Below are 24,413 nucleotides of genomic sequence, written 5' to 3' on the forward strand. Positions count from 1 at the left end.
CAGTTTTCCATTAGCTGAAGAAAGAGGTAGGAGGGGGTGAATTTGTTTTCACATGCACAAGATGTACTGCTTAATAAGACACTATCAGCTTGTTTAAATGGACCTTCTGAGGACTGATGGATATGGCTACAGATTTCATCAATTTTGGTAAATGCCCTACATACATTTGAAAATAATGTGTATTCTGTGATTTTTGAGTGTAGTGTTTTATATGTATCAATTAGGTCAGTTTGATTAATGTTTAATTTATTCTCTGTCTTTACTTATTTTTGGCTGCTTGTTTTGAGTAAACATCTTCAAATATCCTAGATTTTTCATTTCTTCTTTTTAATGTCTCAACTCGTGCTTCATATATTTTGAAGCTACGCTATTAGGTGCATACGAAACACTGTGGAATAGCCCTTTTTAACCTATTAAATATGCTTCCCATTACCTTGATTTATACCTCTTTATTTCTGTCAGTACCTTGTCATCTTTTAATATGGTTTGTTTTTGTAATGTTCGCATTGTTTACTTCTTATATCTTAGGGTTCACATGGTTTATCTTTTGCTTTTGACCCTTCATAACTAACTTCATAACAGATTTGGTTATGTTGGGTTGTTTAGTAAAGAAATCAAAACTGAAATAGCCAGTATAATTACAATCACCCTTGCCTAGTTTAGGAAAATCAGTGGTAACTCTTGAAGATCAACCCACTTGTAGATGTGAAACAGGTGAGTTAAATATAGGTGTAACTGATACCATTCCTGTATCATCAAAGGTTTAATCATGGCACAAATGTTTGTAATTCCCCAAAACTCAATCAGCTGCTCTTAGATTACTATTGTTGAAACAATTAAAGCTTTATTAGTCAAGCTTGATAAGGATGTATCTCTGATTTATCATTATTCAGTCATTTTTTATTACCTCAAAAACACTTTGAAGAATCCACTGTACTAGAGGTTTTGTGAAAAGATATATTATTTTTAATTTATAGTTTTACTATAGATCCAATTTCTAATAGATAACCATTTAGTTTTCTTATTAACTTTTGTAAATTTTGTTAGTTTGGTTTTTCAAGGGATTTTCCCATATTGCTAAAATTTTCAAATTTATTGACATAAAGTTGTTTTATGCTCTTTTAAAAATGTCTTTATGAATAGATACTATGTTTTCTCAATTTAGTTCTTGATCAATATTGCTAGGTGTTTGTCAGTTCTTTACAAGGAACCAATTTTTGGCTTTGATTACCTTTTTAATATTTGTTTTTTATGTCATTGTTTTATACTCTCTATTTCTTAATTCTGCTGTTAAATATATTAATTAGTTTTTATATTCCTAGCTTTGTGACCTTATATCTTATGTAAAATACTTTGTCTTTCTCCTTTTCTAATGTATACCCCAAATCCAAAAATTTCCATGTAAGCATTACTTTAACTACATTCTGTAAGTTTAATATATTATATTTTCATTCAGAGCAAAATATTTTCAATTACATATTTTAATCATATCTGGAGCGTGGCTTATTTAGAAGACTGGCTGTTCTTTAACTTTGAAGCAAATGACTATTGTCTAGTTCTTTTTCTTTTATACAATTTTATTTTTTAATTCCACAGGTCAGGAACATACATTATGCAAATTTAATTACCATTTGTTAAGACTTCCCTTATGACCACGGGTATCATCTATTTTGGTAAATATCGTGTGCATTTGAACCTAACGAGTATTCTCCATTTTTGCCTGTAGAGTTTTATATGTGTCAGTGAGGTTAATTTGATTAACTTTGCTTAAATCTTCTACTTCTTCATTTTTTTTTTTGGATCTGATCTATCCATTGCTGAAAGGAGTGTGTTAATACCTACAAGTAGATTCTGAATTTTTCTCTTTCTCGTTTTTGTTCTGTCAACATTTGCTTTCTGTATCTCAAAGCTATTTGTTAAGTAGGTACAAATTCCTGTTGAGTTTTACCATATTAAACATATCTTTATATGTAAGTACTTCATCTTTTCTATAATTAATATAATTTGTTTCCTTTCTTTTGCCAATATAAATTAGTAAACTATTGTCATTGTTTTAGAGTAGAAGTCCTTTCCTCTCCATTCAGATGTTGAACCTGTTCCTCTGGGGCATGTTGAATTAGATTCTGATTTACACTTAGAGCCGATAAAGGGCAGTAGGAGTATGTCTCGAAGACACTAGTCATACACTAGCAGGATAATTTCCTGAGCTAATTACAATCTCTCCAGCTGGAGGTGGCTAGACTTCTCATATAGGAGAGGTCAAGGCTCCCTCCCTGGTAAGGGAGACTCAGAGATGCTTGGGAGGATTTGGATACTCAGAACCAACCCAGTCCACCTGGAATTCCTGTTTTCAAATGTCAAGGTTTTTCCTTTCTCAATCAAATTTCCTACTTCAGTTTTCAACTTATGCTGTGATTCTGTAACTCCACAGTTAAATTTTGATTTCCTTTGAAATTGGCCCTGTGGCTAAAATAAATGAGAGATTGTTTTAGGTCCACCGTTATCAGCGATCTGAGCTGAGAATTTAGAACCTTGAGCCTCATTGTCTCATTGTGCAAAATCTACATTAGAATGCAGTATGGCAATTCCACCTCTCAGTCCTTGAGATGCTTACAGGCATCATCACAGCCCTCCCTTGGTCCCCCACACACTTGGTTCAATAGAGCACTTCACAGTCAACATTAAGTGGTAATTAAATTAATTGTGATACTACTACATGCTTATTCCCCATTCAGCAGGAGTTCAGCAGTGTGTTAAGGCCATGGGCATGTCCAGGTCAATCTGAGAGTCCCATTCTGTCTGTCCCTCTTGACAGCATCTTGGTACCAGGTCCTGTATCTGTCAAGATCTAATCCAGAAAAGAGAAACCCACCAAGAATAATTAATATAGGGAATTCTTGAAATGGTATTAGAGGACTGAAAAGGTAAAAGGGGAACAACGGAGGTACACAGAAGTATGAGTTGCCAGAAGGAGTTCCACCCCTAAGATTGGGGGAACAAAGGGAAGAGGTTGGGGTTGTCATAACCTAGAAGCTCTCATAATGAGCCTCATAGATCTGGACCTGGACTGTAGAAGATAGGGCATTACCAGTCTAGGTGATGCTGGTAATTTAGGAACTGAAAAAAGGGGTAGTGTGGAGTTGATAGCTGTACCTCTTGTAAGGTAATGCTGAGCTTGTGCTGGTTCCTTAGGGACTTGGAAGAAGGTCCTCCAAAACTCGGACTCAGATCTCTGAGAGGTGCTACCTGCATGGGGCTTGTGTCAAGGAACTTTGTGGTATAACCTGGAACATCTGAGGAAGAGGCAGTGGCTAACTGGTGTGGGTTGCCCAGGGTACTATGGGAGGCTCTGTCCGTCTGGTTCTGAGACTTCTGATGAGGGAGCATTGTCCACTGGGTACCTTTGATAGGGCTTGATGGAGCTGGGTCTGGGAATGTAGTACCCAACTCCTGCCACAAGAGCAAGGTGCAGGAGGGTCACTGCAAGTAGCTGCAGGCAAACAGGTAGAGTTCCTTGTCGTCTCCTTTTGTCATTTATTCTCTCTTGTGCCCTTCTTGACAAACTCTTCAGGAAGCCAGCTAGAAATGGGGCAATGTATGGATTCTCATCTCCAGCTGCATAGACAAAGTACATTTTAGTTTTGGGGTTCGGAAAAGAGTTCATAATCAGCATAAGAGGTGTCATCAGAATGCTGCTGTAGCTTCCGTGACGACAGGTACTGTCAGGTGACAGTGATCTGTGCAAAGCTCTCTGGTATTTCTTGTTCTTTCATTTTATTGTGGCTCACTAAATTGCTTTCATGACCCTGTATGGTTTGTGACCTAAGTTTGAGAAACCCTAAATTAGCTGTGACTAAGAGTGAATGGAGACACGGTAAAGTAGAGATTTTGAGGAGTTTGAAATAGCTGCTGGAAATTGAAGAAACAGTTAATTACTGACACAGGAAGATTCTCAGGCTGCTTGAAGTGCTGGTAATGTTAGAAAGGAAGGGCTTTGGAGTGACTCTGGTTTACAAAATCAGTGGTAATGTGGTGTTCCTTCAGGACTTGTCTTTGGAGTAATGCAATAGTGACAAAGACTGGTATGCCTCAAACATTCTCTACCTTGAGCTTTTGTATTATTACCATGTCATATTTCTGATGAAGCTTAATATATTTTCCTCTTTATGATACTTTAATAATCCTCTTCAAACTCACACATTTCCATCTTAATATCCCCAAATCTGTAGGAGATACTAAGAATATCACGAAGAGACTTGGAAAGGAAATCTGGTCATTAGGCTTTTACCTGTGTCAGAGATGCTTTCCCTAAGAGGTTTCGTCTAGTATTCCTGGCTTCTGGTAGTCATCCGTTAGTTCTGGAAAAATATGCAAATGTATACAGGTGTTTTTGACATCATAATGCTGAGGATATTTCTCATGCTCTATACTGCTGATCCCATTTGTGTCCCTATTTAGAATACTGAGGCCACCAGTACATTTTCAAGTGTGTCTCCAAATTTATTTTAACTTTTGTTTTCAGATATTAAGCATTTATTGATACTGAAAGTCAGCAAATGAGCAGAATTAGCTTTTACCTGAGCTAAAATGTATGTTTTCAACAGGAATGAAGTAAGTCCATTTGAATTGTGATCTTTGAACATTTTAATGAAATGACTCTTGTTTTAAATTCCTCAATCTAGCTTTCTCACCAGCCATGTAAAATATAAAATTGAATCTATATTTACACAGCCAAAACAAGTCTTTTATGATTGAGGACATGATGCAGCTGGGCTGACTGGAGAGATGCTTCTGTAATTCGGCTGTTGCCTTGTCCCCAAAAATAGCAGCCTCATTCTCTATTACTCCATCAGAATGGCTGCCTTCCTTTGAATGCCCAGGGGTTTTCTGCAGATAAGAATGCATTATAAAATAAAAATCTGTCTTGATTGGAGGGGCTCTCCCAAAACTAATGAGTCCCTTAAGTGAGGTTTACTTTGACTGCTAACTTCAAATAGGATGGGGACTAGATATCTATGGAAGAAAAGGGGAGATGGAGCAAAATGTCTGAATAAAGGGACAAAAAATGGTGAGTTTTTTTTGTTTTGTTTTGTTTTGTTTTGTTTTTGTGGTGTTCACAAGCTTGCTGAAGATAGCAGGGTACCAGGAAATTTTTGGGTGGAGGAGAAATTGAGAGTCAGATGTCAATCTTTTTTAATATGGAAAATGTCATGTCAGCTTTCATGTTTAGAGAAGAGTATGTAACGAATCCTCATCAAGTAGAGTAATTACCCACTTATGATCAATTTCCTTCATCTTTTTCCCTGGAAACCTGCTCTTCCCTCACTCCTTGCCCTTACATATATATGAGACAGTCTTAGGCATTTTATTGATTCAAGCTTTGTTCCAGTTGAGATCACCTTCTTTTCTCTCTCTCCCATCCTCCCTACCCCAACCACCCCATTCTAGCTTTTTTTTTTTTTTTTTTTTCTATTTTCACTTTCAGCACTGCAGCTCTGATGGTCCAACTCTTCCAGGACACAGATCCATAAAGGTCAGCCCTGCATCCTGAACAGCTCAGAGGGAGGAGCCGGACCAGTAGTGCCTGATGCCCTGTCCTCTTCTGCCCTGGGCAGATGGCTCCATAATGGCAGTGGGTGAGGCCCTGATGCACATCAGAGTCACCCTTCTGCTGCTCTGGCTTGGGGTGTCTCTGTCCATTTCTGGCCACTCTTGGGCCAAGCCTTCCCAGCACTTCTACCAAGAATTGGTGATCCCCTTGAAGGCGCCTGGCAGGGACAGAAATGCAAAGGCTCCAGGCTGGCTCTCCTACAGCATGCGGTTTGGGGGCCAAAGACATATTGTCCACATGAGGGTCAAGAAGTTCTTGGTTTCCAGACACCTCCCAGTGTTCACCTACACAGACCAGCGTGCCCTCCGCCAGGATCAGCCTTATGTTTCTGATGACTGCTACTATCATGGCTATGTGGAAGGGGTTCCTGAGTCCCTGGTTGCTCTCAGTACCTGTTCTGGAGGTTTTCGGGGAATACTACAGATAAATGATCTTGCTTATGAAATTGAGCCAGTTAGGTTTTCTGCTACATTTGAACACCTGGTGTATAAGATAGACAGTGATGATACACAATTCCCACCTATGAGATGTGGGTTAACAGAAGACGAAATAGCACGCCAATTGGAGTCACAAAAGTTGCATAATTTCACTCTGATGCAAAGTTCTTACTTGGGCTGGTGGACCCACTTGCGGTTTCTTGAGTTCGTAGTGGTCGTGGACAATCTTCGATTCGTTCACTCACAAAGTAATGAGTCAGTGGTACAGCGTGAAATAGTCGATGCTGTCAATATAATAGATACCTTGTATGACACTCTTGACATTGATGTAACTTTAACTGGGATTGAAATCTGGACTGAAGGAAACCTAATTGCCATCGATGACATAGATACGATGCTTGAGGATTTTGCTCTTTGGAAGTTTTATGGCCTTGATGACCGACTGCCACATGATGCTGCCCATCTTCTCATAAAAAAATCATTTGGTGTAAAACTTGGAGTTGCCTACGTTGGCGGAATATGTCAGCGTCCTTTTAATAGTGGAGTTGATGTTTTTGAAGATGAGAGTCTGTATAGTTTTGCACTGGTTGTGACCCATGAACTTGGCCATAATTTAGGTATGCAGCATGATGATCAGTGGTGTGTGTGTGGACTTCAGGGGTGCATAATGTTTCCTACCAGACAGGTGACAAACAAATTCAGCAACTGCAGTTATGCCCAGTATTTGGACAATGTTATCAGTAATGGATTATGTCTTTACTCTCCTCCATATCCAGGGAATATCTTTAGGCTGCAGTATTGTGGGAACCTTGTGGTCGAAGAAGGAGAGGAATGTGACTGTGGAACCACAGAGCAGTGCACAAATGATCCCTGCTGTCTATTGAACTGCACTCTGAAGCCTGGGGCCACTTGTGCTTTTGGGCTTTGTTGCAAAGACTGCAAGTTCATGCCATCAGGGGAACTCTGTAGACGTCAGGTCAGTGAATGTGACCTTCCAGAGTGGTGCAGTGGGACATCTCATCAGTGCCCAGAAGATGTATATAGGCAGGATGGGATTCCCTGTAGTGATGACAGTGCCTACTGCTATCAGAAGAGATGTAATAACCGTGATGAACAGTGCAAGAAGATTTTTGGCAAAGATGCAAAGAGTGCATCTCAGAGTTGCTACAAAGAAGTCAACACCCAAGGAAATCGATTTGGTCACTGTGGTATCAAAAACACAGTATATGTAAAATGTAAGGTCCCTGATATCCTATGTGGGAGAGTTCAGTGTGAAAATGTGGGAGTAATTCCTAATCTGGTAGAACATTCCACAGTGCATCAGTTTCACTTGAATAACACCACTTGCTGGGGCACCGATTATCATTTAGGGATGTCCATACCTGATATCGGTCGAGTGAAAGATGGCACAGTGTGTGGTCCAGAAAAGATATGCATCCACAACAAGTGTGTCAGTATGGTTCGTACGTCACAAGCCTGTCAGCCTGAGACCTGCCACATGAAGGGGATCTGCGATAATAAACAGCAGTGCCACTGCAACCCTGGATGGGCACCTCCCGACTGCAAGCACCAAAGCAATGCAAGTAGTAATGACAGCAACCTGCCTTCTAATCCCCAAGCAGAAGAAGCAGAAGGGAAGAGGGGGACCCAGTCATTATTGTGGCTTATTTCTTTGATTTCTTTATTTTTATCTTGCTTCTTTGTGCTTTATAAGAAACTTAAAAAGGAAAAGGAGGAGGAGAAGATGGAAGAAAAAGAAATGGAAGAAGAAGAGATGGAGGAGGAAGAAGATGACTAAGGCTCCTGCTTCATTAAAAAAAAAAGTCTGTAGTTTTTCTTTTAATAGAGAAGCATTAGGGCAAGTCTGGCTGTTTAACAAGAAAAAATTTAAGGATTCCTCATGTCAGGATCATAAGCATTAATATTACACTGAAGGATTCCTAGCATGTTCTTACTTACTCTTCAGTGTTTTAAGCTATATTAAAAGTTCATTTTTTTGCCTGGAAATCATCTCTTTGTGTTTCCTGAGCAAAGTCACATTTTTAAGCTAACATCTATTCGTTGTAAACCTCCTCCCACCTTTGTACTCTTAAAATGTAATACCCAGGGTATGCTGCTACATACCTCACTTCTGTTTTGCTAGCTCTTTTCCAGGTTGCTGTGCCAAAAGGGAGAGCAGTAGTAGCCTGGAATGCTGAATGAAGGGGGAAGGGAATTTACTTTCTTGTGTGCTAAAAGTTACTCTGTCATTTTGCCAGGGACCCTCACTCTGGTAGCCGTGTTTGGTTTTAGATTCCAGTTTTGTTGACTGTTAGAACCGTCCTCGTTCTTCATTAGAATTACCAGCACCAGTTGGCCACTGACACTTTCAGAGAGCTGAACTGCAGCTCTGGGGTTAGCAGGGTGGTCCTTCTCTGAATCAACAGCAGCAGCTGGTCACTTGACCTCCTCAGAGCTCTTGTCCCTTCTCCTTTAATCATCAGTCCTTGAAAGAACCCAGCTTCTTTCCTTTGTTCTCTTGGCCCTACGGCTGCTAGGTGCTTTCAGTAGTTACTTTGTTGTGATAGTTCAAGTTCTCCAGCAGCAGACACTGAATTAGAGTTTAGAGAGAAAGGGTGAGGAAGTCAGTTGTGCAGATGAGAAACAGTACTACATCATAGCCTTGGCCAACCTGGGAGCAAGCTCTGGGATGAATATTGCCTGACAGACTAGTCTTGAATTGGGCCAAAAAGGTCTGGTCTTCATATCCTTCCCCTGCTCATTCACTGGATGTGGAGTGCCCTGGGAAGGGTGAGAGCTTGGTCATGCACCTCCCTGCAACTGAGGCTGACCCCAGAGAGCTAACATCTGGGGGCTCTCTGCTGATCAGAATCCCAGCAGCTGGTCAGCAAGACTTTCCTGGAAGGGAGGATGAAGGTGGCTCATGTGGAAATTCCTCCAGTCTGATTTTTGCATTGCTCTAATCAGCTTTTCCTGGTAAGTTCTGGAAGCTGCTCCTCCAGGATTCTGGCAGGCATCTCTGCCTGTAGGGAACCACAGAAGAGGGGCATTAGTGGGGTGAAGCACAGACCCTACTACTGCATTTGGTACTGGGGCTGAAATTGATACTTATTGTCTCTCTCCTCCACTATCCATTCTAGTTTCCCTCTTCTCTAGATGGCATTCTGATGACTTTGGTTGGATGTTAACCTGAATGTTACCCAGGCCCTTATCTTTAAAGCACCTGTTCCCATGCCTTGCTCAGGCTGGGATTGTGGAATCTATTCATTTATAGTCACAATAGAGCTAGGGAATACAAAGACGTACCTAAGGAGATCACCTGGGTTTCACACATATGTCCTGTGCCCCCATCATATAACAGTAGCCCTACCTCCTCTCAATGACTGGGCTCAGTTATGCCTATCAAGACTTTAACACCTCTGCTTGCTACTACAGGGACACAAGGAACCCAAAACACCCAGGTGGCACCTTATACTTCCACTGGGACTCTACTTTTGTCCTCTGGTGAAAATATGACCCATTTGGCAACCCTGCGGAGCCCAGAGTTGTAGGGGACAGGAAGCATAAAACACCCCAGTGAATCAAAGGGAGTGATGGTAAGTGGTGCCACTCCTACTGCCAGCCCCTGGTTCCCAGACCCACATAAAGATCTCCGGTTTAGTGTGTACAGTCCATCCTGGAATGGTACCTGTATTAGTGTTCCCCAGAGAAACAACCAATAGGATATGGGGATTTATATATTCACCCTTTCCCCAGAAGAGGAAGTAAAGCCCTTGAAAGATGTTTATTCTTCTTGATGTCCTGCTTGGATTGGGCTAGTGTAGTTTTCCATTGACCTTAATCACAGGGTATGGTAACACTAAGAGATACCCTAAGGTATTTCCTGTATTCCAGACATACTCTTCCTTGTCTCTACCAGTTTCCTCCTTGGTAATCAGGATCAGTCACCACAGCCATCACCGTAGCTCCATTCATTGCCTATTGATTCAGAGGTGTGAGGAACCCAGATTGGCCAGGTGGCTGTCCAATTAATGGAATCATTGTTGTGTCTCCTAGTGGAAGCATTCCTCCCTCTAGGAGTAAGTCCTCTAGGCCACCAAAGCATAAAGTCACAGGAACAGGAAGCAAACATTTTGCTAGTGGGAAATGCAGGTTAATAATGAGTGGTGTCACTTCCATTTCCACCTCTTGATTTCTGGATTCATGAATCCTGGGCATGGGAGAAACAGCACCATATATTGGACACTGATTCAGAGCATATACAGCCTTCTGGAGAACCTTGCCTCCACTCTGAAAGGTATTGGCACCTAGCTGGCACTGTAACAGAGTCTTCAAAAGGCCATTCCACCATTCTGTCAAGACAGCTGCTTCAGGGTGGTGGGAAACATGGTAAGACCAGTGAATTCTATGAGCATGGACCCATTGCTGTATTTCTTTTTCTGTGAAGTGATCAGAAACAATGCTGTGTGGAAAACCACGATGGTTGTTAAGGTATTTTTTAAGTCCATGGATAGTATCTTTGGCAGAAGTACTGGGTGCAGGAAAGGCAAATTTTATCCAGACTGTCTATTCCAGTAAGAATAAAATGCTTCCCCTTCTATACTGGAAGCAGTCCAGTGTAATGAACCACCTTCTGACATGCACCTACTGGCTGGCTGATCAGCTGGCTGATCATCCTAGGAAATGTTGCCATATTGAGAGCTCAGCGTTGGTCTATGCCAGTTCAGATCGGGCAGTTAGTAGTGGCTGTTGCCTGGCCATCCTTGGTGAGTGGAAGTCCATGTTGCTGAGCCCATGTATAGCTGCCAACCATTATGGTCACTTTGTTTATGAGCCCATTGGGTAATGATGGGTGGCTGGGAAAAGAGGCTGGCTGGTATCCATAGAATGGGTCATCCTATCCACTTGGTTATTAAAATCTTCTGTTGAGGTGACCCTTTTGTGAACACCCACAAGGGGCACAAATATCTTCATTTTTTTTTGCCCATACAGAGAGATCTATCCACATACCTCTTTCCCATATTTCTTCATCACCAATTTTCAAATCATGTTCCAGCCATGTCCCTGACCATGCAGCCAAACCATTGGCCACAGCCCATTAACTGGTATATAATCACAGATCTGGCCATTTCTCCGTGCAAGCAATGTGCACAACTAGGTGCACTACCCGAAATTCTGTCCATTGGGAGAACTTCCCTTCATCGCTGGCCTTCGGGGACGTCCCAGAGAAGGGCCATAGTGTTGTAGCTGTCCACATTCAGGTGGTGCACGCGTATCACAGAGAACCGTCTGTGAATCAGGCCTGGGTCTTCTCTTCCCCTGTCAGCTGATCACAGGGAACTCTCCATGAGGCTGTACGTGCAGGCCCTTCAAGGCCCTTCAAGGCCCTGCTCGGGCCTGACCTTGTGTGTATCCCTTCGATTTGATGATGCAGTGTTGCTGTGCAGGCCCACTTTATAGCATGGTGGGTCAGATGATACCCACGGTGATGGGCAGCTCAGGTTGTGTGCTAACTTGGTGGCCCGTCATCAGGCATTCAGTATCTGGTATGGTCCAGTAACAGGCCAAGAGCTGCTTCTCAACAGGAGAGCGGTTATTCAAAGCCTCTGATGGCAGAGGCTTGCTCCAAAATCTTAAAGGCCTGCACTGTGACTCCCCTATAGGGGCCTGACAAAGCAGCATCCCTACCAGCCACTGATACCTCAGGCCCCATTGGATCTGAATGGATTGAATCATATGGCCCAAGGAGCAGAGCAGCGTACATAGCAGCCTAAACCTGTGGCAGAGCTTTCTCTTCTTCTGGGTCCCACTCAAAACTAGCAGTTTTTCAGGTCAGGCAAACGTACTGGAGTAACACACCCAAATGAGGAATATGTTGCCCCCCAAAGCCAAACAGGCCCACTAGGTATTGTGCCTCTTTCTTGGTTGTAGGAGAGCCAGACAGAACTTACTCTTTATCTTAGAAGGGATATCTTGTCATGCTCCACACCATAGGGCCCCTAAAAATTCCACTGATGTAGAAGTAAGTTTTAATCAGACTTATTTCCCACCCTCTGACATGCAAATGTCTTACCAAAGAGCCTGGAGTAGTTACTTCTTCTTACTCACTAGGTCTAATCAGCAATAATGCCATCAATACAATGGGCCAGTATGATACCTTTTGGAAGGAAAAGGTGACTGAGATTCTTGCACACTGAATTATGACATAGAACTGGAGGGTTGATATGCCTCTGAGGGAGAACAGTGTGTGTATTGCTGGCCTTGCCAGTTGAGAGCAAACTGCTTCCAGTGGGCATAATGGACAGGTATGGAGAAAAGGCATTTGCCACGTCAATAGCTGCATACAAGGTACCAGGGGATGTGTTAATTTGCTCAGGCAATGAAACCGCATCTGCTACGGCAGCTGCAATTGGAATCACCACCTGGTTAAGCATACAATAAAATAATCCACTGTCATTCTCCAAGATCCATCTGTCTTCTGCATGGGTCAGACTGAGTTGAATGAGGATGTGGTATGAATCACTACTGCATCCTTCAAGTCCTGGATGGTGGCACTGATCTCTGGGATCCCTCCAGGGATGTGGTATTACTTTTGGTTTACTATTTTCCTGAGTAGAGACAGTACTAATGGCTTCCACTTGGCCTTTTCTACCATAGTAGCCCTCACTACACAAATAGGGAACCAATGTAAGGATTTTTCCAGCTGCTAAATATGTCTATTCCAATTATGCATTCTGCAACTGGGGAAATAACCACAGGGTGGATTCAGAGAGCCAGTGGACCTACTGTGAGATGAGCCTGAGCTAAAATTCCACCGATCACCTGACCTCCATAAGTGTCTACTCTGACTGGAGGGCAACAGTGATGTTTTGGGTCTTCTGGAATCAGAGTCAGTTCAGAGGCAGTGTCTGGCAGTCTCTGAAAAGTATGATTATTTCCTTTTCCCCAGTGTACAGTTACCCTGGTAAAAGGCCACAGGCCCCTCTCAGGAAGGCTGGGAGAAAAGTTAACTGTATAAATTTTCATTAGTGTAGTAGAGTCCTTCCTCAGGAGGACCTGTCCTCTCATTCATTCATGTAAACTGGCTCAACTCTGGGAATTGATTAAGTGGCTGTGACTGTTTTTGTGATTTGTGTTAGACTTTTGTGCACTTGACTCAGAGGCTTTCTGCATATGTAGATAAAGAATTTCTATTTCATTTCTAGGAACATCATGAGTAACTAGCAAACACCATAGGTTTGCATGAGCCAGACTATTCTAATGGCTGCTTTGGCTCTGCTGTTCATTACAGTAACCATGCCTACCTTGTCTTTGGTGGTTGAGTGCTGCCGCTTGGGCCCTGCCACCCTAAGATCCATATATTCCCATTGCATCTAGGTTTCCCAGTTGAACAGCTGTGGTTCCCACTCTAAGATCTGTCCTCCAGAGAAGGGCCATCATGGAACCCTTCAGAGATGTTGGACTCCCCTCACAAATTTATTTCTCAAAATATTAGTGAAAGGTATGTCCTCTGGACCCTCCTAGTGTAGGTAAGTGGGCCCTAAATGACAAGTTCACTCTAACATTTCAATCTCCCTAAGCTTCTGGGTCCCTTCCTCTACATTAAACCAAGGGAGGTTGGGCATTTCCAGTTGGCCTTCTTTTGGTCATGTTTCAGTTAAATAACCAACAAATTGTTAGAGCCCTTTCTAACTCCCTGAGCTACAACATTAAATGCAGGATCTTAGCTTAGTGAGCCCATATCAATAAATTCGGCCTGACCTAACTTTACGTCCCTTCACCATTATGTCCTACACCCTTAGAATCCACTCCCACACATGTTCTCTGGATGTCTGCTTGTATAAATTTGAAAACTCAAATAGTTCTTTTGGAATATAGTGCACCTCCTCATGGGTCACACTTTAGGGGTCTGTTGGCCCTTGACTCTTCAGGTCTGGAAGTGGAGAGGGGTGGTGGAGTGGGCCCTGAGGAGAACCAGCATTGTCTTGCATGGCAGCTATCTCAGGAGAGGGCATTACTGTTTTCTTAGGCAATGCAAGGTTAATTCCTCAGATGGAGATAGAAAAGCTGCTGTCACTGTGAGTGGGGAGGCTGTTGCTTCTGGGAGTGGGGAGGCCAATTCTACTGGGAGTGGGGGAGCCCTTCCCCTGGTCAAGAAGACTCATTAGAGAAGGCTGAATGTCTTCAGTTTCATCAGGGTTTTCCTATACATCCCTATCCCAATTTATAGGATCTTGTTCTTTCCTAATCAGTCCCTTCACTCTAACAGTAGACACCCTGTGAGGCTAGGAGTTCAATTTCTGTTGTAATTTAGCTAGTGGCAAAATGAGGTTCTGTATTTGATTTTCACCAATTTCAGCCCTGTGGCTCCAAGAGCTAAGGCTCTCAGGGCATGCATAGGAGCTCTTAGGTCATTTATGGAGCACTTGAGCTGGGAATTGGGATCCCTTGGTTCTTTCACCACTTTGTCCAGCAACATTAGGCAACCAATCAACGTCATTTATCCTTTAGTTTTCAAAAAATGTCCAAAAGTATCATATAAAGAGTCACTTTTCTCTCTGCTTCATATAGTAGTTCATTAGGAGTTTCCAATGCTGATACATTGCATATCTTTAATCGACAGCTCATCATGGACTATCAGTGCTCTCTTTACTACTAGAAAGAGCCATTAGAGTCTTTAATCAGATTAGAGAGCCAATTTTAGAAACCCCAGAACCAAGTCAGAAAACTCATCCTTTAAATTTAGTTCCTCTAAAACCACTCCTGGTATTAAAATCTGTGTTAGTCCAGATTCTTCAGAGAACTATAACTGATAGAGTATGTGCTCGTGTGATTATAGAGGCTGAGAATTTCTGGTCTGCCATCTGCAAGATGGAGAACCAGGAGAGCTGGTGGTGTAATTCTTTCTGAGTCTGGAGACCTAAGAATCAGAGGAGTTGATAGTGTAAGACCCAGTTCAAATTCAAAGCCTCGAGAACCAGGGGCACTGATATCCAAGGGCAGAGAAAATGATGTCTCAGCTCAAGCAGTGAAAGCAAATTTGCCCTTCCTCTGCCTTTTTGTACAATTTAGGCCCTCAGTGATTTGATGATGCACACATGCACTGGTGAGGGTAACCTTTTTTAGTCAGTCTACTGATTCAAATGCTAATCTCTTCCAGAAACACCCTCACAGACATACCCAGAAATCATGTTTTAGCAGCTATCTGGGCATCCATTAGCCCAGTCAAACTGATACACAAAATTAATCATTACAAGGGATGGAGTGTTAAAGAAGTTGCAGCCCTCTTTAATCTATCAAATGTATCACACTCTCTTAGCGAGATTATGGTGAATATAAATTCGTATACAATGCAGGTGGTAATGAGAACTGGTAGAACCTCAATGGAGTGGAATTTGCTGATGTTCAGTGAAAATACGTATGTACTTAACCTTGAACCCAGCAATCTTTCTGGAACTCTATACTAAAGATATACTTCTTAACTTTAAATTACTTTGGTATAAGCTTATTTGTGGCATATATCAGCAAAAGATTGGGAGCCACACCAATGCCTACCCATAGAGGACTACTTGAATAAAATATAGTACTTCCTCACAATGGATACTTGGCAACATTTAAAATGGATAGGCAAGATTTACTTACAGTGATATGACATGATCTCCAGGACTAGTTCTTAAGGGACACAAACTTATCTACATGAGCTTTCCTGGAGGCTGACATCTTGATTGGATCATTAGCTCCAAGAACTAGCCCCACCCAACAGCCTGTACGGAAGCCTCAGGCTAAACAACATCAGTAGACTTTCTAAGCCACAAACAACTCTAGACATGGCCCTACTCACCAGAGGTCCAGGACCAAACTTCACCCAGCAGTGGGCAGGCACTGGCTCCTCCTGCCAGGAAACCTGCATAAGCCTCTAGTCTAGCCTCATCCACTAGGGGCAGATACCAGAAATAAGAAAACAGCAATCCCAAAGGCTGTGGAAGGAATCCACAAACAGGCCAGATTGTACACTGGGACCTGCTGCACCCTGGCCTTTGGGTGACAAGAGAGGAATGTACTGCTGGGACGCATAGGATGTCTCCCACAGAGGGCCACCTCTCCAAGATCAAGAAACATAACTAACCTACCTAAAAATACAAATAGAAAGATAGACAATATAAGGCAGCAGAGGAATATCTCCCAGGCCAAGGCACAAGATAAAATTCCAGAAGAAGAAATAAGGGATGAGGAGATAGGCAATTTATCTGAGAAAGAGTTTAAAGTAATGATGGCCAAGATGTTCAGAGAACTCAAGAGGAATATAGATGCACAGAGTGAAGTTTTTAGCAAAGTTTGAAAATATAAAGAATACCCAAACAGAGTTGAAGAATAAAATCACAGAAATGAATAACACACTAGAAAGAACCAAGAAAAGACTAAATGAGGCAGAAGAACTGATCAATAAGCTAGAAGACAGATTAGTAGAAATCACTACTGCAGAACAGAAAAAAGAAAAAAGAATGAAAAGAAATGAGGATAGTTTAAAAGAACTCTGGGACAACATGAAGTGCACTAATATTTGCATTATAGGGGTCCCAGAAAGAAAAGAGAGAGAGAAAGGACCTGAGAAAACTTTTGGAGAGATAATAACCGAAAACTTCCCCAACTTGGGAAGGGAAACAGTCACCCAAGTCCAGGAAGCTCAGAGAGTTCCACACAGAATCAACCCACAGAGGAACACACCAAGGCACATAGTAATCAAATTGACAACAATTAAGGATAAGGAGAAAATATTAAAACTAGCAGGAGAAAAGCAATGAATAACATACAAGGGAAGTCCCATAAGGTTATCAGCTGATTTTTCAGCAGAAACTCTACAGGCGAGAAGGGAGTGGCATGATATATTTAAAGTGATGCAAGGGGGAAACTTACAACCAAGAATACTCTATCCAGCAAGGCTGTCATTCAGATTTGGTGGAGAAATCAAAAGCTTCACAGATAAACAAAAGATAAAAGATTTCAGGACCACCAAACCAGCTTTACAACAAATGTTAAAGGAACTTCTCTAGTCATCAAACTATAAGAAAAGAGAACAGATAGAAGAAAGAGAGGGAAAAAGAGAGAGAGAGAGACCTACAAAAGATTGTTTTGGCTATTCGGGATCTTTTTATTTTTCCTTATAAATTTTGGGATTGTTTGTTCTTGTTCTGTGAGGAATGTCGCAAGTATTTTGATGGGGGTTGCGTTGGATCTATGGATTGCTTTGGGTAGTGTGGTCATTTTGATAGTGTTGATTCTTCCAGTCCAAGAGCAGAAGATATCTTTCCATTTCTTTATGTCATTTTAGTTTTCAGAGTATGGGTAACCTCCTTGGTTAAGTTTATTTCTAGATATTTTGTTGTTTTTAATGTAACGGAAATGTCTCTGCCGGTTATAAAATTCTGGTTTTTGAAGTTAAAAAAAAAAAAGTGAATGAAGGGCAGCAAATGGCAAAATAGCCTTCTTTTCTATGGGTCAGTTGTTTCATTACATACATACTGCATCTCCATTATCTATTCAACTATTGATGTGCACTTAGGATGCTTTCATATCTTGGCAATTATAAATAATGTTGCTGTTAATAGCAGGGTATATGTATCTCATCTTTTCGAGTTAATTCTTATTTTGTGCTTGGCTCTATTCCTTTGATAATTATGTGAGTTTAAAAAGCTAAAGCTCTAAACATTCTTAGAAACAATGAACAGTACATATGTGTAAATTTAAAAATATATGTGCAGTAAAACAAAAAGATCTATCAAGTCATGAAAGACATGGAAGAAACTTTAAAGACATATTACTAAATGAAAGAAGCCAGTCTGAAAAGGCTATTATAAACTGTACGATTCCAACCAAATGACATTCTGGAAAAGGCACAGCTACAGAAACAATAAGATCATGGTTTCCAGGGGTTTAGGGAGAGGGAGGGAGGGAGGGAGGAATTAATAGATGGAGCACAGGGGATTTTTAGGGCAATGAAATTATTCTGTATGATACTATAGTGCTGGCTACATGTCATTATGCATTTGTGAAAACCCACAGAATGTATATCATCAAGAGTGAACCCTAAAAAAAAAAGTGAACCCTAATGTAAACTATGGACTTTTGGTTGATAATGTGCCCATGTTGGTTCATCGATTGTAACACATATGCCACATGGATGCGGGATGTTGAGGGTAGGGGAGTATATATGTGTGAGTGGGGAGGGCTATGTGTGAACTCTGTATTTTCTGCTTAATTCTGTTGTAAGCCTGAAACTGCTCTAAAAGAATAAAGTATATTTTTTAAAAAAAAGCTTCACATATAAACAAAAGCTAAAAGAATTCAGCACCACCAAATCAGCTTTACAACAAATGCTAAGGGAACATCTCTAGGTGGAAAAGAAAAGGCCACAACCTGAAACAAGAAAACTATGAAATGCAAAAGCTCACGGTTAAAGGCAAACATACAGGACAGAAATAGACTCACAGACAGAGAATACAGACTTGTGGTTACCAGGGGGGTGGAGGGTGGGAAGGGATAGACTGGGATTTCAAAATTGTAGAATAGATAAACAAGATTACACTGTATAGCACAGGGAAATATACACAAAATGTTATGATAACTCACAGAGAAAAAAAATGTGACAATGAGTGTGTATATGTCCATGAATGACTGAACAATTGTGCTGAACCCTCGAATTTGACACAACATTGTAAAATGATTATAAATCAATAAAAAATGTTAAAAAAAATTAAGGCAAACATATAATAAAGGTAGGAAATCATTCACACACAAACTAGGAGGAAAGTTAAAAAACAAAAGTAATAAAATCTGTATCCACAATAAGCAGTTTGGGGAGACACAAAACAATGAAATGTGAAATATGATATCAATAACAGTAATCATGAGGGGATGAGAGTACAAATGCAGGGTATTTAAAATGCATTTGAAAGTAAGAGATCAGCAACTTAAAGCAAACACACACACACACACACACACACACACACACACACACAGACACACACACACACACTGCTATACCAAAACCTCATGGTAATTGTAAACCAAAAATCTATAATAGATATACACACTAAAAGAAAAAAGAATCAAAATATAACACTAAAGACAGCACCAAATCACAAGAAAAGACAACAAAAAAGGGGGGGGGAGGATCTACAAAAACAAATTCAAAATAATTAACAAAATGGCAAAAAGAACATACATAACAATTACCTTAAATGTAAACTGACTAAATGCTCCAACCAAAAGATACAGACTGGATGAATGGATATAAAATCAAGATCCGTATATTTTCTGTCTACAAGAGGCTCATTCACCTCAGGTCTACAGATACAGATACAGAAAGTGATGGGATGGGAAAAAGGTATTCTAAGCAAATGGAAATCAAAAGAAAGCTGGAGTATCAACACTTATATTAGACAAAATGGAGTTTAAAATAAAGACTGTTACAAGAGACAAAGATGAATTACATAATGATCAAGGGATCAATCAAAGAAGATGTAACAATTGTAAATATATATGCACTCAACATAGGAGCACCTCAATATATAAGGAAAATGTTAACATACATAAAGGGAGAAACTGACAGTAACACAATTATAGTGGGGGATTTTAACACCCCACTTGCATTAGTGGACAGATCATCCAGACAGAAAATCAGTAAGGAAACACAGGCCTTAAATGATGCATTAGACCACTGGGCTTATTTGATATTTATAGAGCATTCCATCTGAAAGCAGAATACACATTCTTTACAAGTGCACCTGGAACATTCTCCAGGATAGACCACATTCTGGGTGACAGAATAAGTGTTGGTAAATTTAATGAAATTGAAATCATATCAAGCATATTTTCAGACCACAATGCTATGAGATTAGACATTAACTATGAGAAAAGAACTGTAAAAAAAAAATGCAAACATGTGGAAGCTAAATAATATGCTACTAAACAACCAATGGATCATGGAAGAAATCAAAGCAGAAATGTTAAAATACCTAGAGATAAATCAAATGGCACAAGGTTATGGGTTTGATCCCCAGTACATCAGTTAAATAAAAAATAACAATAAATAAATAAATAAATAAACCTAATTACTCCCCCCCAAAACCAAACAAACAAAAAACCAAAATGAAACATGCAATCCAAAGCCTATGGGACACAGCAAAAGCAGTTCTAAGAGGAAAGTATAGGAATACAAGCTTAATGCTGGAAACAAGAAAAATCTCAAACAACCTAAACTTACACCTAAAATAACTGTAGAAAGAAGAAACAAAACCCAAAGTTAGTATAAGAAAAGAAATCATACAGATGAGAGCAGAAATAAATGCAACAGACTAAAAAAGAGAGAAGATCAATGACACTAAAAGCTGGTTCTTTGAAAAGATAAACAAAATTAAACCTTTAGCCAGATTCATCAAGATAAAAGAAAAAGGGAGAGGGCCCAAATCAATAAAATCAGAAATGAAAAGGAGAAGTTACAAATGACAACACAGAAATACAAAACAAAAAAAAATTGTAAGAGGCTACTAAGAGCAACTGTACACCAATAAAATGGACAACCTAAAGAAGTGGACAAATTCTTAGAAAGGCACAATCTCCCAAGAAATGAATCAGGAAGAAAGAGAAAATATGAACAGACCAATTACCATTACCGAGATTGAAGCAGTAACTAAAAAATTCTCAACAAACAAAAGTCCAGGATTAGATAGCTTAACAGGTAAATTCTATCAACATTTAAAGAAGAGTTAACATCTATTCTTCTGTAACTATTCCAAAAAATTGCAGAGGAAGGAACCCTTCTGAACTAATTCTATGAGGCCACCATCATCCTGATACCAAACCAGACAAAGATATCGCAAAAAAAAAAAAAAAAAAAAAAGAAAGAAAATTACAGGCCAATATCACTGATAAACATAGAGGCAAAATTCCTCAACAAAATATTAGCAAATCAACTCCAACAATACATTAATAGGATCATACACCATGATCAAGTGGGATTCAGCCCAGGGATACAAGGATTTTTCAAAATCTGCAAATCAATCAGTGTGATATACCACATTAACAAATTGAAGAATAAAAACATATGATCATCTCAATAGATGCAGGAAAAGCTTTTGATAAAATTCAACATCTATTTATGATGAAAACTCTCCAGAAAGTGGGCATAGATGGAACACACCTCAACATAATAAAGGCCATACATGACAAACTCACAGCAAACATCATACTCAATGGTGAAAAGCTGAAAGCATTTCCACTAAGATCAGGAACAAGACAAGGAAGCCCACTCTCGCCACTTTTATTCAACATAACTTTGGAAGTCCTAGCCACATCAATCAGAGAAGAAAAGAAATAAAAGGAATCCAAATTGGAAAAGAAGAAGTAAAACTGTCACTGTTTGCAGATGACATGATAATATACACAAAAAATCCTAAAGAAGCTACCAGAAAATTACTAGAGCTCATCAATAAATTTGGTAAAGGTGCAGGAAACAAAGTTAATATACTGAAATCTGTTGCTTTTCTATAGACTAGAAATGAAACATCAGGAAAAGAAATCAAGGAAACGATCCCATTTACCATTGTATCAAAAAGAATAAAATAAGTAGGAATAAACCTATCTATGGAGGCAAAAGACCTATACTCTGAAAAGAATATAGTGTCTACTGATGAAAAAAATTGAAGATGACACATGTGGAAAGATACACCATGTTCTTTGATTGGAAGAATCAATATTGTTACAATGGCTATACTACCAAAGGCAATATACAGATTCAGTGCAATCCTTACCAAATTACCAATGGAATTTTTCACAGAACTGACACGAAAAATTTAAAACATTTTATGGAAACACAAAGACCCCAAATAGCCAAAACAATCTTGAGAAAGAAAAACAGAGCTGGAGGAATCAGGCTCCCTGACTTCAGACTATACTAAAAAGGTACAGTAATCAAAATGGTACTGACACATAAACAGACATATCATCATTGGAACAGGATAGAAAGCCCAGAAATAAACCCACACACTTATGGTCAATTAATCTATGACAAAGGAGGCAAGAGTATACAAAGGAAAAAGACAGTCTCTTCACTAAGTGGTGCTGGGAAAACTGGACAGCTATATGTGAAAGAATGAAATTAGAATATTCTCTAACACCATATACAAAAATAAACTCAAAATAGATTAAAAACCTAAATGTAATACATATACTCTAAAACTCTTAGAGGAAAACATAGACAGAACATACTTTGACATAAATCACAGCAGTATTTTTTTGGATCTGTATCCTACGGTAACAGAAATAACAACAAAAATTAGCAAATGGGACCTAATCCAACTTAAAAGCCTTTGCACAGCAAAGGAAACCATAAATTAAACAAAAAGACAACCAATAGAATGAAAGAAAATATTTGCAAACAATGCAACCAACAAGTTAATTTCCAAAATATACAAACAGCTGATACAGCTCAATATAAAAAAAGCAAACAACCCATTCAAAAAATGTGCAGAGGATCTAAACAGGCTATACTACAAAGAAGACATATAGATGGGCAATAGGCATATGAAAAGATGCTCCATATCACTAATTATTAGAGAAATACAAATTAAAACTACAATGAGGTGTCACCTCACACAGGTCAGAATGGCCATTATCAAAAAGTCTACAAATAATAAATGTAGGAGAGGGTGTAGAGAATTGGGAACCCTCGTACACTGTCGGTGTGAATGTAAATTGGTACAGCCACTATGGAAAACAGAATTGAAGTTCCTTAAAAAACTGAAAATAGAGTTACCATATGATGCAGCAATCCCATTCCTGGGCATATATCTGGAGAAAACTCTAATTTGAAAAGATACATACACCCCAATGTTCATAGCAGCACTATTTACAATAGCCAAGACATAGAAGCAACCTAAATGCCCATCAACAGATGAATGGATAAAGAAGATGTGCAATATATACACACTGGAATATTACTCTGCCATAAAAAGGAATGAAATAATGTCATTGGCAGCAACATGGATGGACCTAGAGATCATGCTGAGTGAAGTAAATCAGACAGAGAAGGACAGATATCATATGATATCACTTATATGTGGAATCCAAAAAAAATGACACAAATGAACTTATTAACAAAACAGCAACAGTCTCAAAAACATAGAAAACAAACTTAAGACTACCAAAGGGAAAGAGGTGGAGGAGGGTTGAATTAGGAGTTTGGGATTAATATATATAAGACAGATAAGCAACAAGGGCACAGGGAACTATATTCAATATATTATAATAACCTATAATGGAACTATATTCAATATCTGGTAATAACCTATAATGGAAAAGAATCTGAAAAGGAATGTATATATACACACACACATATATACACACACATACGTATAGGAATATATATATACACACAATATATATGTGTATATATGTACAAAGGGATATATATATATACACACACAATATATATACATGTATATATATGTGAGTGTGTGTGTATATATATATATATGAATCACTTTGCTGTACACCTAAAACATTGTCAATCAACTATACTTCAATTAAAAAACACATGAATCATTCTCTGATTTACGTTCTAAAATTAATCACACTGTCTTCTTGGTCCATGCTTCCTTATTTCTAAGGTTCCACTAGACACCCTTTTCTTTCTGTCTCTAGGTGATGCATTGTTACCATCTATTCTTAGAGTGCATCAAAGGGATGACCACAGAACGACAGGAGCACACAAGTAGAACACCTAGCATTTTACAAGGAAATGCTTTCCCAAAGATGTGATGTTTAATCTCTTTTGAGAGAAAAAAAGGAGTTTTCCAAGGCAAGAGGGTTAGGGAGGTGGTAAACAGAATTTTGGGAATGGGAATTGATATGCAGAGGCATGATGCAGCCAAGTATATTTAAAACAGAAAATAGCTAGAGGATGCAAAGTATGCAAAGCATAGTGGAAAACTACAGCAAAAAGATTGTTTGATTCAGTTGACAAAGAGTGGCATTTAGAAGTTATCTGGACCATACACCGAGGGCATATGATTAGACATGTTTTCAAGAGACAAGACTTTCTGAAATACTGAGAATAGACTGAGGAGATGGTAAATTGGGGAGAAAAAGCTGGCAATGGACATGTATAAAAGTAGCATTACAAATACATATTCTATTGATTTTTTTTTTCAATTTTTTAAAACAATGGAGGTACTGAGGACTGAACCCAAGACCTCATGTATGCTAAGCATTCACTCTACCACTGAGCTATACCTCACCCCCCTAAATACACATTTTAAATATTCAAAGTTCAATTTTGAACAAGAGCTGAAGTTGTTTTTAAAAGG

The 24,413-nt window shown here is 39.6% G+C and overlaps 1 protein-coding gene across 1 annotated transcript; it reads left to right on the top strand.

Annotated features, from left to right (window-relative positions):
- Window positions 1-5,170: 5,170 nt before the first annotated feature.
- Window positions 5,171-9,069, top strand: ADAM20 (ADAM metallopeptidase domain 20). The gene has a single exon (XM_074365319.1). It carries the CDS (start codon window positions 5,588-5,590, stop codon window positions 7,844-7,846), a length of 2,259 nt encoding a protein of 752 aa, XP_074221420.1. The 5' UTR covers window positions 5,171-5,587; the 3' UTR covers window positions 7,847-9,069.
- The last annotated feature ends 15,344 nt before the right edge of the window (window positions 9,070-24,413 follow it).

This window comes from Camelus bactrianus, chromosome 6 (assembly GCF_048773025.1).
Source record: "Camelus bactrianus isolate YW-2024 breed Bactrian camel chromosome 6, ASM4877302v1, whole genome shotgun sequence".
Lineage (NCBI taxonomy): Eukaryota > Metazoa > Chordata > Mammalia > Artiodactyla > Camelidae > Camelus > Camelus bactrianus.